This window comes from Prosopis cineraria, unplaced genomic scaffold (assembly GCF_029017545.1).
Source record: "Prosopis cineraria cultivar Desert tree isolate PC_DT_omini unplaced genomic scaffold, ASM2901754v1 PC1, whole genome shotgun sequence".
Taxonomy (NCBI): Eukaryota; Viridiplantae; Streptophyta; class Magnoliopsida; order Fabales; family Fabaceae; genus Prosopis; species Prosopis cineraria.
Window position 1 is genome coordinate 43471057 of NW_026555332.1, and position 15247 is coordinate 43486303.

General features: G+C 37.6%; 4 protein-coding genes across 6 annotated transcripts; 1 reads left to right on the forward strand and 3 right to left on the reverse strand.

The window, feature by feature from the left end:
• Nucleotides 1-1442: 1442 nt before the first annotated feature.
• On the reverse strand, nt 1443-5151 carry LOC129292958 (transcription factor bHLH7-like). Of its 3 annotated transcripts, none has more exons than XM_054930724.1 (8): nt 5033-5151; nt 4294-4666; nt 4072-4149; nt 3777-3920; nt 3490-3555; nt 2786-2851; nt 2121-2180; nt 1443-1964 (listed from the first exon to the last, which is right to left on the reverse strand). In XM_054930724.1, the coding sequence occupies exons 2-8, from the start codon at nt 4636-4638 to the stop codon at nt 1773-1775; spliced, it is 951 nt and encodes a 316-aa protein (XP_054786699.1). In that variant the 5' UTR covers nt 4639-4666; nt 5033-5151; the 3' UTR covers nt 1443-1772. The 3 variants fall into 3 exon arrangements, with proteins under 3 accessions (XP_054786699.1, XP_054786685.1, XP_054786692.1); XM_054930710.1 differs by having other exon boundaries at nt 3777-3923; XM_054930717.1 differs by having other exon boundaries at nt 3777-3923; nt 5002-5138.
• Nucleotides 5152-6408: 1257 nt separating this feature from the next.
• LOC129322060 (uncharacterized) lies at nt 6409-9748 on the forward strand. Its single transcript, XM_054968097.1, has 7 exons — nt 6409-6740; nt 7019-7089; nt 7928-8036; nt 8439-8521; nt 8709-8867; nt 8990-9091; nt 9226-9748. Exons 1-7 carry the CDS (start codon nt 6674-6676, stop codon nt 9376-9378), a joined length of 744 nt encoding a protein of 247 aa, XP_054824072.1. The 5' UTR covers nt 6409-6673; the 3' UTR covers nt 9379-9748.
• A 39-nt stretch (nt 9749-9787) lies between these two features.
• LOC129322051 (probable aspartic proteinase GIP1) lies at nt 9788-11575 on the reverse strand. Its single transcript, XM_054968085.1, has one exon. The coding sequence runs from the start codon at nt 11409-11411 to the stop codon at nt 10002-10004; it is 1410 nt and encodes a 469-aa protein (XP_054824060.1). The 5' UTR covers nt 11412-11575; the 3' UTR covers nt 9788-10001.
• Nucleotides 11576-13204: 1629 nt separating this feature from the next.
• On the reverse strand, nt 13205-14226 carry LOC129301898 (uncharacterized). Its single transcript, XM_054940528.1, has one exon. The coding sequence runs from the start codon at nt 14224-14226 to the stop codon at nt 13405-13407; it is 822 nt and encodes a 273-aa protein (XP_054796503.1). The 3' UTR covers nt 13205-13404.
• Between the last annotated feature and the right edge of the window lie 1021 nt (nt 14227-15247).

Here is a 15247-nt window from a genome sequence, read left to right on the forward strand (position 1 = left end):
AATATAAATAAAATTTAACCACTCATGTGCTGTAGATGGTTTTTTGTGGTAATTTTTATTTAAACAATTAAAAAATTATTTTTAAATTATTATTCCTTCATTCTTAAACTATATCATTATTTGAAGTTATAATATATAAATTAGATTTGAGTTGAATAAACTTTTAGGGCGATAAGCAAACCTTTTCAAGGGGGCAGATGAATTTTTCCCTTCAATAGGGGGGCAACTGAAATTTTTTGGGCCAGTTTATTCAATTTTTTCTTTCCCTTGCGGGAGAATTTGCTTCTCTCTGGCTACCAAGTAGGTCCCTCTCTAATTATTATGATCCTACTATTCATAATTAACTAGCCTTTGTTTATTTTAAAATCTCAATATAGTTTACGGTATATATGTATGGGTGACAGTTACGTGTATTTGAAAAAAGAAAAAAAAAAAAAAAAGGAACAAGAGGGAGTATGTTATTTGGTTGTGAGGATGGGAACGAGAATATATAATAGCTGCAGTTACATGCTTTTGTTGGGTTTACTGGAGAGCAGCACAAGGAGGGGTCCAACCAATGTACATACGTAGGTTGAAAGGGACATGCGTACTAATTTAGTTTGCTCAGAAACACGTTGTAATTAATGAGTAGCTATAAAGCTATCAGTATTGATACTTTGATTAACGATTGACAAATTGACCATCTTTAATTACGTACAAGTCTGACAAAAAAAAGTTAAGTGGCCATACTGTTAGTTAATTCCGGTAATATATGGACTGTAAAGTAAGTAATTCCTTGGAATGCGGATATGATCCTGCCGGTTGTAAGCCAGCACTGCATAATGCACATAGCCTGCCATGGTGGGAGACGAGTGAGTGGACTTTGATAGCATTAATGAAGTTATAGGAGTACTGAAAATGCAATCCCAGTGGCCCAAACTAGACTTCATGACAAGTCACGCTACACTAATCAATTGTGCCATTCATTATTTCTCATATCATTCCTGAAAAACGCAGACTGCACTAAATTATCGTCTCATTTGTTCCTATCTTGACTTCCTTCCCACTTAGTACTTGCTTTCTTTATCACTTTTGACCTCGTTGCGTCTCACTCTCTGTTCACCAGATGTGGAAAAAGTAAAATCAAATCGTCTCCTCCTCCTACTTTATAGTTTATACTGCTTATTTTTAAAGGGAAACTACCTTTGATATTTACTTTATGGGGCTGTTGGCCCTAGCAAAAGGTTATGATTTCGGAATGGATGCTAGGTTTTTGTTACATATTTTTCCCCAGTAGTTCACCTGATATGTGACATTACCATAGGATTAACGTAGGTTTTATTTGACATATGGAAAAAAGAAAAAAAAAATACTGTGAGATAGCCATTTCAAAAACCGGCTGTTGGCCTCCTTACCTCTAGAGGTCGAGGGAAGATGATAGAGTAGACTTTTAATTCATGGGCTTTAGGAATATGCGGGCCAGTTGGCCGCATTCCAGATGAAATAATTCCAAAATTTCAAGCAAGTCAATGCTCAATGCCAGTGCGCTTAAGGCATGTCCATCGAGCATGCACTGTGGAATTGGATAATACAGGATCATGTTGTCCGTATAAGTTTTAACCATATAGTGGGCCCGAAATGAAAATCTCTCTAGAGCTACAATGTCAATTAATCTCAATTTGGCCCGCATTGCATGGGCAGGAGAAATGACCAAAAGGCTAAAGAAAAAGCGTTCTGGTTTTGAGATTTTTGTGGAAGATAAATTTCACCACAAACGAAATCCTTTCCTTTATTTAGACACGTGGATTCCCGCCAAACATCTGCATAGCTTGGCGTAAGTCTTCAACCAAGGTCAAAGGCAACAGATAAAGGCCCTTGCTCTCTAACAGCTGAGCTGCTGCTGCTGGATTTTCCTCAACCAGTTTTCCCATCATCTCCTCAAGAGGTTCATTCAGCATCTGCTGGCTAATATAGTGGCCATAACCCTGCAAAATCATAAATACAGCAGAAGGTTCTTCCTTCAGCAAAAAAGAAAGAAAGAAAGAAAGAAAGAAAGAAAGAAAAGAAACAGTGAAGAGAAACTAATTCCACGGGGTTTGATTTTGGAAATATTAGTTTTATCGTGATTCTGGGTGTAATACCTCACGGAATGTGAGTGGCATGGCAGGTGATTCGCCTTGCAATCTACTTCCACTTAATACCTGCAAGGAAATATTAAGGAACAACAAATTCTGGTTACAGAAGTTTCAGGTTATCTTACCATTCGACGCACATATATGTCATCATGTCATATGGAAAGGGAACTATCTGATGTCTCATTTCTAGATCAGTCAATGATGAAATATAAAAACATGCTTAGATTCTGATTGTAACCTACTCGGAAGCTCAAAAAATTCAACAAGAAGATCTCCTCACCCAGTCATCGAAGTTTAATGCTGATATCCCTGTAAATGGATCTATAGAGGAAGGCATGCAAGAGAATCAAATATGACTTCAGTTGCATGTTTATTATTATTAGATGTTGTTCAGCAATTTTATCCATAAATGTATTTCAGCTTGTGTTATAAACATAAAGAAATGGCCCTTTTTCTTTTTCTTTTTTCTTTTTTTAATAACAGAAATGGCCTTTTTCTCTGAGCAAGTTGAGCCTCCCTTCTTCTTTTAGTATTTACATTTTTCTAATCGCTGCCATTCTCCTACAATCTTGTAATTAATGAAATAGACTATTGTATAGTATGACAAACTTGCGCTGTATGCACGTGAGACTACCTAAGCACGTGATTGATGAGAACATTAAGAGTGATACCTTTATCTGAAGCTGCAAATATTTGACATAGTCAATGATGTCATCCAGTATATATGTCGAGCAACCCTGCAGAAAAAAAATCAGTACGTGACAAAAATTGGGTATTGTTTGTTTACTAGGAAGGTCATGACCCCAGTGGTAATCTGAATGTACTAAAAGTACATTATTTGGCAGATTAACCTGTTTTCAGCACCATATTCTTCCCAGATGAACTGTTCACTCCCGCACCAATTTCTAAAGCTAAGTATCTATATACTTTTTCCCTTGCCGGTGAGGTGCCACAGTAAAAAGTGTTCAATGGTTTACAAGTATGTTGGGGATTGCTTTGGTTTTAGTCAAAACCACATTTTGACTAAAAGCCACTCTCACATTGCTGAAACCAACTTAGTAGCAAGCACTACTACAGTTACCAATGGCCTAGAATCCGTTTCATGTCTTTCCTTTGTCCCTTTTTAACCAAACTTACTGTAATTTACTCGCTAGACCTTCAGTAAATTCTGTGGTTTGAAGTCAGTTCATCAGCTGGCATTTATATGCACAGTAATCACACTAATTCAAGTGCCTGGATTACAGTTTTGATTTATTTATTAATTTTTGGATTATCTAGCTAACGCGACCAACTATGAAACATCGCACCAATGACAAATAATGAAAAGGTCCTCCTCTGTAGACCAGGTCACATTCAGAAATAAACAACAGATTACCTCTGCTGGAGCCGGTAGCAAGTCGTGCAAAGCTTTAAGGTTATCAGCAATACGTTGCCTGCGTTGCTGGATGTAGAAAAGATAGATAAGGAAGCTAAAATATGTCAGAAAATGAAATGAGGAAGCTAGAATATAGTCAGTATAAGAAAATCAGAAAATCAATAAATGAGTAAGTGGCCTTGATATTAGACTGTAAGCCAAATATGATCTTGAAATTAATAAGTGGCCTTGATATGGGCTGTAAGTTAAAAACATTCAGTGTGGTCAACGGTTAGTGTTTTACTTACACGGTCAGCTGCCATGGCTTTCTGTTTTGATGAACTACTTCGTGATTTGGGAAGGAAACCAGGTTCACCTCCTGTTACCCTTCGATCAAGTTTTGAAGCAGAATGCTTATCTCCAGTTGATTCTGCTTTCCACGGAGCTTGGCTCTGCTACAGAATTATAGTCCAAGTTATTATTAGGGTCAGAAATTTTATAACGTTGAAGAATCTCAAGAATTGAAACGCTTCAAGCACAATCTATCACTGACGTTAAAACTAGAGATATGCTTGTTAATAAAATATTAAGGGAATAATTAACCTCAGAATGATGGTCGGGTTGGTTAGTTGCGAATTTCTTCGATTGGTGGCCTTCACTATTTGGTCTCCAAAAACCCACCTGGTGAAACACGGGAGAAAAGTAATAAAACAGAGAGAAATAGTCAACTTCTGTAATCTGTTCAGGCATATTAAGTGAACGGCAACATCATCACTGAGGTTTATTTCAATAAGTGATTTTGTGTTCAATGTCTTCAGTCTTCACCTTCCTAAAGTCTATGCCAGCAGAAGAATCAGGAGCTTTAAAACAGCATGCTTTTCCTGGATCATTATAAAAGAAGTTCCTGTCTGTTCCATTGACCCCATTAACATCGTGTAAGCTACCAACAGGAGGATAACAGCTGCCAAGTACATACTCGGCGGTAGTATTTGGCAGATATGGTGAGGCTTCTGTGAGATACTCCACATAGTTATGAAATGGTTCTGGGAGGCAGGTCCCCTGGCTTCCATTCCCAATTTTTCCATCAGCTGTGGCGGAATCCTCACCACTTCCTCTAGAGTTGGAAGGCATCATCTTCGGAGGGTTCTCTTGGTCACTTTGTCCTTCCATTGAAGAGCTTTCTGATCACTTATATAATCTGCAAGGAATATACATAAAAAGGAAAAAAAAAAATCTAAGTGTTAAAACCCTTGGATAGCAAGACTTGGTATTTCAAGAAGTCCAACTTATTTATGAATGAAATGAAATGCAGTGAATCAGGAAGTGGGAAATTCTTTGATTCAATAAAAAACAGGAACTGAAACGGAAATAAAACTACGGGGAGCTTTTGAAACATCCGGGGATAAGAATCTAGAATCTACACGAGTTGAAGGCTATAAAAGATAGTTGCTTGAGCCAAAAGCTTTCTAAACGAACACAGATATCGCACTATAGCCATCGCCAAACAACAGCGCGATAAGGAGAAAGAATTACGATGGAGGAGAAAGGCGGTTGCTTGATAGACCTGAAGAATGAGAAGAGAGGCGTTTTGGGGCATCTACTTGAATCGAGAGCGAGCGAGAGATAAAATGGGGATGCGCGTGTTCTGCTGTGTCAGTGAGCGGGTACGTTGTCGCATGTCCGCCCAACGAAGATGATGTGCTGGCCATTACTGAAATACTCTAATGAAATACCGATTTTGACCCTACTTTATATGGACTAGGGCTTGCACTTTGGGCCGATGCGCCCTGTGATGAGACCATAACTTCTCATGAACTTAAGACAATTGAACCTGAAATCCCATATTTGAGTCTCAGTCTCTCAGACCATGCAGTAACGCCAGTGGTGCTTGCAAAATCCTTTCTAAGAGGGTAAGCTAAACAAACATGTGAATTAGTCTGAAATGAACTTGACAGATAATGAACCCAGTATATTCAAATGTTTTAGGATATCGGGTGAGTCTACAAAAAAAAAAAGTCTTAACATATTTCATTTGAAATATAATCATTATAATAATATAATCAAATATGTTAAATTTATTTTTTAAATTGATAATTGGCAGTAATTTTATTTATAAATGACCGAATTAAAAAACTCAAAAATATGAGATTAAATTCAAGTTAATTAAAAAGGTATCTATAAAGAATTATATATATATATATATTTTGATTGCTTCCCTTGCTAGCTCATATATGAAAAATATTTGAGTTTATATAAGGAATATCTCACCTGCAGAGTCTATCACTTTTACCGTTAAACCTAGTTGATATGAAGACATCAAGCATACGGTATCTGCATCAACATGCAAAATAATCTTTTATATCCGTAAAATAAAGTTTTTAATCTTCTATTTCCAATGCAAGTTCACCCAACGGAAATGTACTTGTAAGTCTACGAAAGAGCTCTAAGATCTGTTATCCGTAAATAAAATTACTACTTCACTCATGCCCAATTAGTTTAGTCATCAGTGACAATAAGACGTCTCCAATTGAAAAGGTCGCAATTTCTAACAAGGTAAGGTTTAGGTCAAAAATGAAGTGTGTGGGGATTTTCCATGGAAAAAAAAAAAAGCGTAGGATGTGAGTGTTAAAAAAAAAAAAAGCAAATAAAGTTGAAACCTCGTAGGTATGAATATCATAATAAAATTTAACTACTGATTTTTGAAGGGAAGGATAAATCAACTAAGCAATCTGATGATCGTTAGTTGGACTGTCGGACTCGGAGCATTAAGTAGAAGATGGGCCTGGATACGAGGCATAGGAAGGATTGCAAGCCCATTAAGAATGGGTCGAGCCCATTACTTGTTCACAAAGTAAAAAAGTGGGTAGTTGGGGCTGGGACCTATTATTCCCGGGTTGATGTAAGGTATCGCCGAATCGCGGAAACATATAGAAAGCATATTCCTACTATTCTACATTCCTTTTTTAATTGAGAAACACTTCTTTGCGTTCATGTGTTGATTTGTTATCTGGTTTCTGTGATTTGCCCCCTCTCCATCATTTCCTTAAGTTTTCCCAATCTAATCCTTCTCTCCACCCCACGAGCCACATCCGGATCAGAAAAGAGACCTAACAGAACAGAAACATCAGTCGGAGGTCAGAGAGACCTTACTTTTGGATCCCTGTTCGCACTCCAAGATCGCCCTCCCTTGCTGCTACACATAATCATGGCGACCTCTCAGTTTCTTCTCAGAGAAGACGACCTTCTTCGTTCTTTTCTTGAACCTCCAAGAGGTACTCTTTTTTAATCTTCCATCTCCTATTCCAATGTTCTATGATTTATGAAGTTTTCGTCCTGCTAACTGAGAATCATAATAGCGAAATAAAGCTCTAGACTTACCTCTTGCGATATGACAAGGAATACTTATAAGTTACCTTTTGTCGGGATTGATTTTGTTTTTCCTTTCCGAATTTTCTGTTTTAATTTTACATGCCGAGATCAGTGAATTCGCTCCTACTCTTCCTGGCAAGGCTGTTTAGAATAGCATCGAATAATTTTTTTCAATGAACAGGAGATGATGCTAAATCCGAGAGGATGACAATTGAGAAAAAGATCGAATTCCTCGAGAGCTTGACTGGAAAGGTAAGATTTTACATTACTGTTTTTGTGTATCTCATTTAGTGCTGGTTGTGTCATAAGACTCATGACAAATGGTGGATGTTGGTGTTTTCTTTTACGGGAATCTTATGAGTACATTAGTGAGTTCAATGCTTTCTTTGGTTGATCTAAGATGAAATTATTAGGTTCGGAGGGGTTCGGAGATTAAAGATTGTTGATATGCTTTTGTATATTAAAACTTGGTTACCTTAAATTTGTTAGTATTCATGAGCATGGATACCTTCCAGGTCCACTTATGTTTTATAGCATGTCCCAAGCCCAGATAAAAGAAGAGAGCTGTGTTAGACTCAGATAAAACTATGTTAAATTTCACATGGATATGGACAATAGACATTCTGATAAGAGGCAGATTCGTAGTGATTTGGAGTTTATATTAGCAGACCACAAGTGAGTAGCCTTTCTTCATTTTGATTAGGTTTTGTTGTTGTTGTTTTCCAAAAGGCAGCTAAGCATATGCACATGGCAGCTGCCATGCCATCATCTGCCATGGTGGCATAATAGTTTTTTAGCCTGCCATCTTATGCCACTGACAATACTTGTGGGGGAAGCAACTATCTCTTTTTATTTATGAGAACCCTCATCAATTTCATGATTTTGGTACTTACAGCGTGAAAGACGTTCTTTATAAGCTTGTTATTAAATATTAATTTGACTCTTTTTCAATAAATGTTTAAATAAATTTTGTAAACTCATTGACATGAACTCCATCTTATTTAAACTAAAATGATGACGATCAGAAGAACTATATTCTTCATCCTTTTGATAGTTTATCGATTAATTGGTGACTTGCTAATTTTATCAGGTTACAAATCGAAGGTCTCGTAGGTGGTTAAATGATCGTCTCTTAATGGAACTTGTTCCTCGACTGGATGCCGAGGAAATTAGGGGCTTGTTCGCTCCACCACCATGGGGTAATAATCTGGATTGTTATCTGATGCACGCGCTATTCATTGCATTCAATCAGGCGTTTTGCATCTTCAAGATTTTCTTCACAATTGAATTGTTAGCAGAAGTTTTGTTGCCTTTGTAAGTCATTAATTGATAGTTCCACTTTTAGCTTCTTCTCTATGTGCATGTTTCATTATTGCATTAAATGCATCGGAGATGGAAATATAGTTATCATTCATCTCTCTTTCTATATACATGCACATTATGTGAGATAATTATGGGTCAGCCCTGAAAATCTGCTTCAAGTCTTTATGTTACTGTAATTCCAGGTGAAACTGATTCCAAGCTTGCAGCATTCTATAAACCTCAGCTGATTATTTTTTTATTTAGTATTTCATTTTAATAATTTTGGATTCATTTTACAGGTGATGAAGTTCCACCTTCGGTTTTTTGCATGACAAATGTGGGAGAGTGGGATAGATTTAGGAATATAGACATGGATAAAGAGGTTGGAGTTGCTTCTTTTATCTTTTTTAGTATCCTTGAAAATTTTCCACTGCTTTGAAAACGCAATTTGATTGTGATACCTTATAAATTACTAATATGTGCAAATTTTGGGTAGCCAGTGGTAATCAGTAATGGGATGCAGGGATGGCTGACCATCATCTAAACCTAGGTGTTATTTCTTTTTCTAGGTTAATATTATTCATGCCCTGGAAAGCTCTGTCACTAAGAAGAAAGGTCATATTGATGCCGACAAGGCGGAAGTATTGAATGCTTGGCGTAGGGTGGATTCCCGAACAAGAGAGGCACTACGCCGCAGCTTTTTATGGGAGCTGATAGATGGTTATGAGGTAATTACATTTTATTGATGAATTGTATTCCCTGCCTCAGCCAACTGTACAAAGGCATGGAGAACGGACTTTTATAGAATATGTTAATGGCAGATAACAGAAAGATTAACCTTTTCTTTTAGGAATGTATACGGACTTTCGTCAGTGAGAGCACCGATCAGGATGTTCTTGAACTACGCATACGAGATCCTTTTCATAGGTTGCTGCTGCATGGTGTCTGTGAGGTATCTAAGCTATGCGGCTCCCTTAAAACTGGAACATTCTATACTTATCGCCATGCAAACTAACAATGTAAAGAGAGAATCATGTGCTTGTGCTTGAAAGTGTATAATTCGTGGGGGTTTTCTTCTGTACACAGTTCTACAACTTAGTCTCCGTTACAGTGACGGGAGGAAATGGAATGGAGGCTTCTAAGGTGACAACCATAAAGAAGAAGAAAAAGGGTTCTCCGGTGCTCCCAAGTATCACTCTGTCCCACTTCCTGAAAATGTCTAAGGAAGGCAGTTGGTAACTGCACTAGGTGGAGGCAGAGATGACGTTGCTGTAGCTGTAGATAAAGCTTCCTCCTGTAGGCTGTAGCTTAATATGATGTGTTCAGTGTTCCTAAATAACATTGCAATTTAATTGGTCTCCCTGTAAATTGTAACATACCATGAGTCAACAGTAGTAGTTGATTGTTGGATCTGGGAAACTTAGGAAATAAGTCATTTATAAATTTGTCTCTTATGATTCAGATGATGTTCACATCTGCTTAGTTTGCTGCTTCATCAAAGTACTGCCACACCCCTCCCCCGCCCCCTGACAGTGCAGCAACAATAGTGGGGAGAAAGAGGGGAGGTAGCCAAGTTGCTTTGATTAATATATTCAGATTCTTTATCCAATTGAGTCCATTTTATTTGCTTAAAGTTTCCCCACTGAAATTGTGAAATTAAATTATAATGATATTCTATTTTGCATCTGGTACAAGAATCGATGGTCCAAGACCACCATGTCACCAAGTTTGAGGCATCGAAAGCTATCTTGCAGGTTACAGGGCGAGTCTTTTTTCCATACTTCACTCTTCAACCATTTGCACATGTTATTCATGTAACTAAATATATTATGAATAACAATGATGTCCCACATTTTCCTGAACTATTTCCCTAAATGGGCGAAATTGGTGATATTGAAATTAGAACATGCGGTTCCCTGAAGCAGCACAGAAGAGCTAAAACCCAACCTGCGAGATTGTAGATCGAACTGCAGCAGATTATCCTCAAACTGATGCCCTCCGATCACAATCGGCGTCCTCCTATTGGTCCCACCGTCCACAAAGCCCAGGCACCATAAATCCCCTCCTTCCCTCGAAATCCTCACCATCGAGTTCGACCCGAACACTCTCCAGAACACTTCCTCGCTCTGCATCACCAGATCAACGGTCGGAACCGCAGGTCCCACTCTTGTCTCTGTGAGGTCCGCCGCAGGATAGCACACGCTGAAGGGCTCCACCGCCACCGTTCCTGTGAGATTGAAAGCAGAGGATTCGTTCACGAACAGTTGAGTGAATGCCTTGTATACAGAAGTCTCCATGATGGTGTAGGGACTGGCTGTGCTGACCTTGCAGCCACCAAATCCGTTCTCATCAATGCTCAAGCGTGACCCGTTGAGAGGTACGGGATTTCCGTTGACACGAATTGAAGTGACGTTGATGAAATACTCATCGGACGGTTGTCCGTTGTAGGTGATCACGGTGTCACCGACTGGGTTCAAGATAAGAGTCGTGTAAACAAGCGATTTGGAGAGGTCAATTTTGGAAGAGAAAATATAAGGCCCGCGCGAACCGAAGAAGGCCACGCCGGGGCCGGAGAGGGAGCCAGGTAAGCAGAGCGCAAAGCAGCGCGGAGACGACAAGGCGGTGCTAATTTGCGCGGGGAGAGAGTGGTTAGAGCGACCCAGCGCGGCTAAGCCAGTGACACCGTGAGGGAGGCCTTGAAGCAGAGGGGTGGTGGCGCAAGAGAAGATGTAATCGGAGACGAGAGCGAGGGAACCGAGAGAGGAGCCGTCTGTGGTGGGAAGAGCAAGGGAATCGATGAGCGCGATGTCTAGAAGGGCCTTTCGGGTGACAGGATTCTCAGGGAAGAGAGCGCAAGTGTTGTTCGCGCAATGCGGGCCAGGGGGACGGAAGCAGTCGGAGCAAGCGGCGGCGTGGAAGGAGGAGCAGAGGGAAGAGTTGCAGGGAGTGTGAAGGAAGGAGGAGGAGGTGTAGTTGGAGTCGCAGAGGAGCCAGGAGAAGGAGGAACCGAGGTCGAGCTGAAGGAGGGTGAGTTGGGGAGGGGTCTTGAGGTAGAGGGAGAGGATGTAGAGGAGGGTAGAATTGTCTTTTGAGATGGGAGCTAGGAGAGGCGTCTGGAGGGAGGGAATGGGGGAGAGGGAAAGGGGAATGAGGAAGAGGATGAAGAAGGAAAGGGACATGTTTGGGAATTGCAGTGAAAATGGAGGCAACGGAGGAAGAGACACGGAGACAGGGGAGGAAGATGAAGTGGGATGGTGTCGGTGACGGTGCATGATTGTGGGTTGTTTATTGTATTTTAATGCAATTACAAGATAGGAATAGACTAATAGTGTAATTCTAATCCGGCCCCAGCTTCTCTTTGCTTCCTTCAGGTGGAATCAGGATCTCCTGTTTTTACACATCTTAGATATTTCTTCAACTGTTGATGTACCAATACATTACACACTTTGACATAGGCTTTTCTACACGCTCGTGTGTCAACACACACACACACACACACACACACACACACACACACACACACACACACACACACAGGATTAGATTCTGACTCGTTTTCGATATTTTCTTATAATAAATCTTACTCGTTTTCAATATATGATTATATTAAATCAAATGAATAATTAAATAGATTGATGGGATTGGATATGAATATTTGTAATGAGAGAATGTAACTCATGCACAGGCTGTAGAGTTAAAAGTAGTATGGCATGCATGCTATGCTAATGGTGATTCCAAGTTTCCAACCCTTCTAGTTGCATTTTCTTGTGAATGAACCCGCATATTTGGGGTTAGGATTTGGCCGGTTTAACCCTTTCGTTTTTTGTTTTTTAAAAAACGGAGGGTTATCTCCCACACATTCAAACCCTAAAAGCTAAAACCCACATTTTATAGGGCAAGATTTAGATATTTACTTTTATATACTTTATATTTTTTTACCTAATTAAATTAATTTAAGTGAATTTTAATGTTAATAATATTAATAACAAAAACTTGTTATGGAATAAATAATTTATAAAGGATATACATATCACCTTAAGTATAAAAGTTTTGTCCTATTTTATATTCGTGATGGATCAAGGATGATAAACATGTTATGTTTCATGACTATCTTTTGCCTTTTAAATATATTATAGACGTTGGTATCAATTTATTTTCTTCAGTGGTAAATTATGTTATGTTGAACAAGCTTATGTTGATAATGTGTATAATGTAGTATGTGGGTTTAAATTAAATAATGCATTATGTGAGTTAAATTTATATGTCAAAAATTATTAGAATTTATGGGAAAACATTGTGTGGCTTTTTGTAGGTTAACCTATCTGATTTAACGATTCACATGAGTCAAGTTGGGTTAGTAAAATCTTAATCCACATGAAAATGAGTTGATACAACCTATCCTGCTTTGATTTCGTATGGATGGTTCTCTATTTAAATATCTTGTTGAGTTTGATGTTCGAATACCAAAAGTTTGCCCGGGAGAAGGAAAAGAACAAGAAATGCTCTAACTCCAAGCATATTTAGTACTTTCCTTATTTTGGCACTGAGACTCAAATTATATTTTTACGATCTCTAGTTCTCTACAGATCCACCGTATTTACTTCATATAGTTTCAATTAATGAACACGATTATCAATTATGATTGTTTAACAATCTTCTTACAGCTGTTTAATTTTGTTACATACATTTATATGTAAGAAATCTTAATAATTAAAAAATCCCATCAAATTAAATCACCCGTTTCTCTCTCTTCTACAGATCCTGTGAGATCTTTTGGATGTGTAAAGATTTCAATGATAATTAATGAGTTCATATTCAAAGTTTAATTAAAAAATAAATATTTAATCAGATTTAGTATCAGAATGGAGTGTTTCATGTTCTTGCATATCCATGGTTAAACAAAGCAAAAGTACTTCATTGAGGCAACCCCAACTCCAACAGAAGTTATATTGATTAATATAATTTCTAATATGCCATGCCAATTACCAAAGATTGGAAAAACAAGATAAGTGAAAACTCAAATTTATTGAATCAGCTGAACCACAGCAGTACAATATGTATTCCCATAATATCTAACCGATACAGTAGATGTTGAGTATTAACCATTAACGTTACTGTCCAAAACTTGAACAAAAAGACTATGCCTTTTCCTTTGCACAGCTTGAAATTTTCATCCCACCTAAACAATTACAGAAAGGCTCTGAAAATTGAGGCTACATCTCAGCCTCATCTTCCCAAACCCAAGATATATGGATGAAATTCCTCTCACCACTGAAGCAGGTGATTCCAATCGCTTCCCGTATAGTAATTCCGCAATGCTCCGATATCATCTCTTCCATTCCCCGTCGAGGGTTGTGCCCCATTCATACAAGTACAAAGCAATTCTATTTCTGGCTCCCAAATATGGTTCGGCACGAAATTATCAGTATTCTGCGGAACCCACAGACTCTTGTTGCCGATACTGCTCATAAATGAACAATCTGTATCAGCAGTAACAGCCAGCGATTCTTCTGTAAATTGGGTTGGCTGATTTGGTTGTACAGAAGAAACCGTAGGTTGGCCGTATGATTCTATCTTGTGTGTTGACAGATCATCCCGATATTCACAAACCTCCAAGAAGCTCTCAGAATTATTCGCACCAGCACAGAAATGAGTGGCTTTTTGGGTACTCAGCATCTTGATTTTCTCATCCACAGTTTCCAGTTTCGAGTCCAATTCCCTCAGTAGAGTCATCAGTGACTCTGCAGAAAGCTTCCCCGCCGAATCGTTCGTTGGTTTCTTCTTTTCCTCTGATTCCGACACGTGCGAGTGTTTGTCCTTCTTAATGCCGCCATTCTTCATCTTCTCATCAGCTTGCTTTTCTCTGTGCTTCCTGAGCACGGCCTTCACTATCTCATGATTTGGCCATGTCTCAATTTCTCCATTAGGCCCAATGCACACTAAACTCACGCGAGCGTCGCTCTTCACAGTAAGCTCATGACATTTTCTAAACAAGGTTTCTTTTCTCTTCTTGGAGTTCAAGAGTGGAACTCCACCAATTCTCTTCCTCTGTTCTCTGTATCCGCATAATCCTGAGCTTCTCGCCATGGGCGGTGAAATACAAACCCTGGAACTATTTAGACAGTTGCCTTGCCTTGTTCCGCAAGGATTAATCATCTAAACAAGCCTTGTATCAGCTACTATTTTTCTTGGGTAATAATTGAATATATATATATATATATATATATATGATTCATAGAAAAAAGCCTTTCCGTAGACTTTTAGTGGTGGGATTATGTACACAATTAAATTCACTAAATCAAGATTGTTTTTTTGGTATTGAGTCAATATATTCTTTTATTATAACAGATTTAAACATGGGGTAATCACATGATGAAAAAATTGAATTAAACTCAAATAATGACAAAAAAATTGAAAATTCAAAATACTGATCAAAGATTTTTTTAGTGAATTGATCTAAAAGTTGAAAGAAAAATTTGTCAAATATAACATTGTTTTGAAATAATTTTATTTTAAAATTGAAAAATCTTACTTCCACATTCATATTTTGAGGGTAACAAATAAGAGTAGCAAATTATTGAAAATAATTATATGTTTAAAAAGTTTCATATTATTCACCTTTTGGATTATTTAATTCAATCTTTTAATTATTTCATCTTATTCACCTTTAAATAGTTTTTTAAAATAAAATATTAGTTTTTCGTAAATTAGTGAATTTCACTAGCAAATTTTTATTTTGATAGTTGCAAATCATATATTGAACGAATTTTTAAACAAATTTAATAAAGGATCTTCGGTCCTAATTTTGGATTTTTAAATTTTTCTATCCTTATTTAAATTTAATTCAATCTTTTATTTTTTTAATGTTATTCACCTGAAAGCGGTTGTTTAAAATGAAATATTATTATTTTTAATTCAAATGATATGAAATTTTATATGATGATGAATTAAAAACATAATATATTAACCTTGAAAAGTTTGTATACTTTAGAGAATTTTTTAATATTAATTTTCATATGGATTTCATATTAATATTATTGAGAGAAATGTTATTATGAGATATTAATAATTCAATAAAATATTAAAATATACAAAAACAATAATTTTT

Coding starts and splice junctions, on each gene's coding strand:
- LOC129292958 (XM_054930710.1), bottom strand. CDS start 4,638: ATGGAAGGACAAAGTGACCAAGAGAACCCTCCGAAGATGATGCCTTCC. Junction 2,852..3,489: donor TGCTACCGGCTCCAGCAGAG/GTAATCTGTTGT, acceptor TTTTTTCTGCAG/GGTTGCTCGACATATATACT. Junction 1,965..2,120: donor TGCCACTCACATTCCGTGAG/GTATTACACCCA, acceptor ATGATTTTGCAG/GGTTATGGCCACTATATTAG.
- LOC129322060 (XM_054968097.1), top strand. CDS start 6,674: ATGGCGACCTCTCAGTTTCTTCTCAGAGAAGACGACCTTCTTCGTTCT. Junction 6,741..7,018: donor TTTTCTTGAACCTCCAAGAG/GTACTCTTTTTT, acceptor TTCAATGAACAG/GAGATGATGCTAAATCCGAG. Junction 8,037..8,438: donor GTTCGCTCCACCACCATGGG/GTAATAATCTGG, acceptor TTCATTTTACAG/GTGATGAAGTTCCACCTTCG.
- LOC129301898 (XM_054940528.1), bottom strand. CDS start 14,226: ATGGCGAGAAGCTCAGGATTATGCGGATACAGAGAACAGAGGAAGAGA.
- LOC129322051 (XM_054968085.1), bottom strand. CDS start 11,411: ATGCACCGTCACCGACACCATCCCACTTCATCTTCCTCCCCTGTCTCC.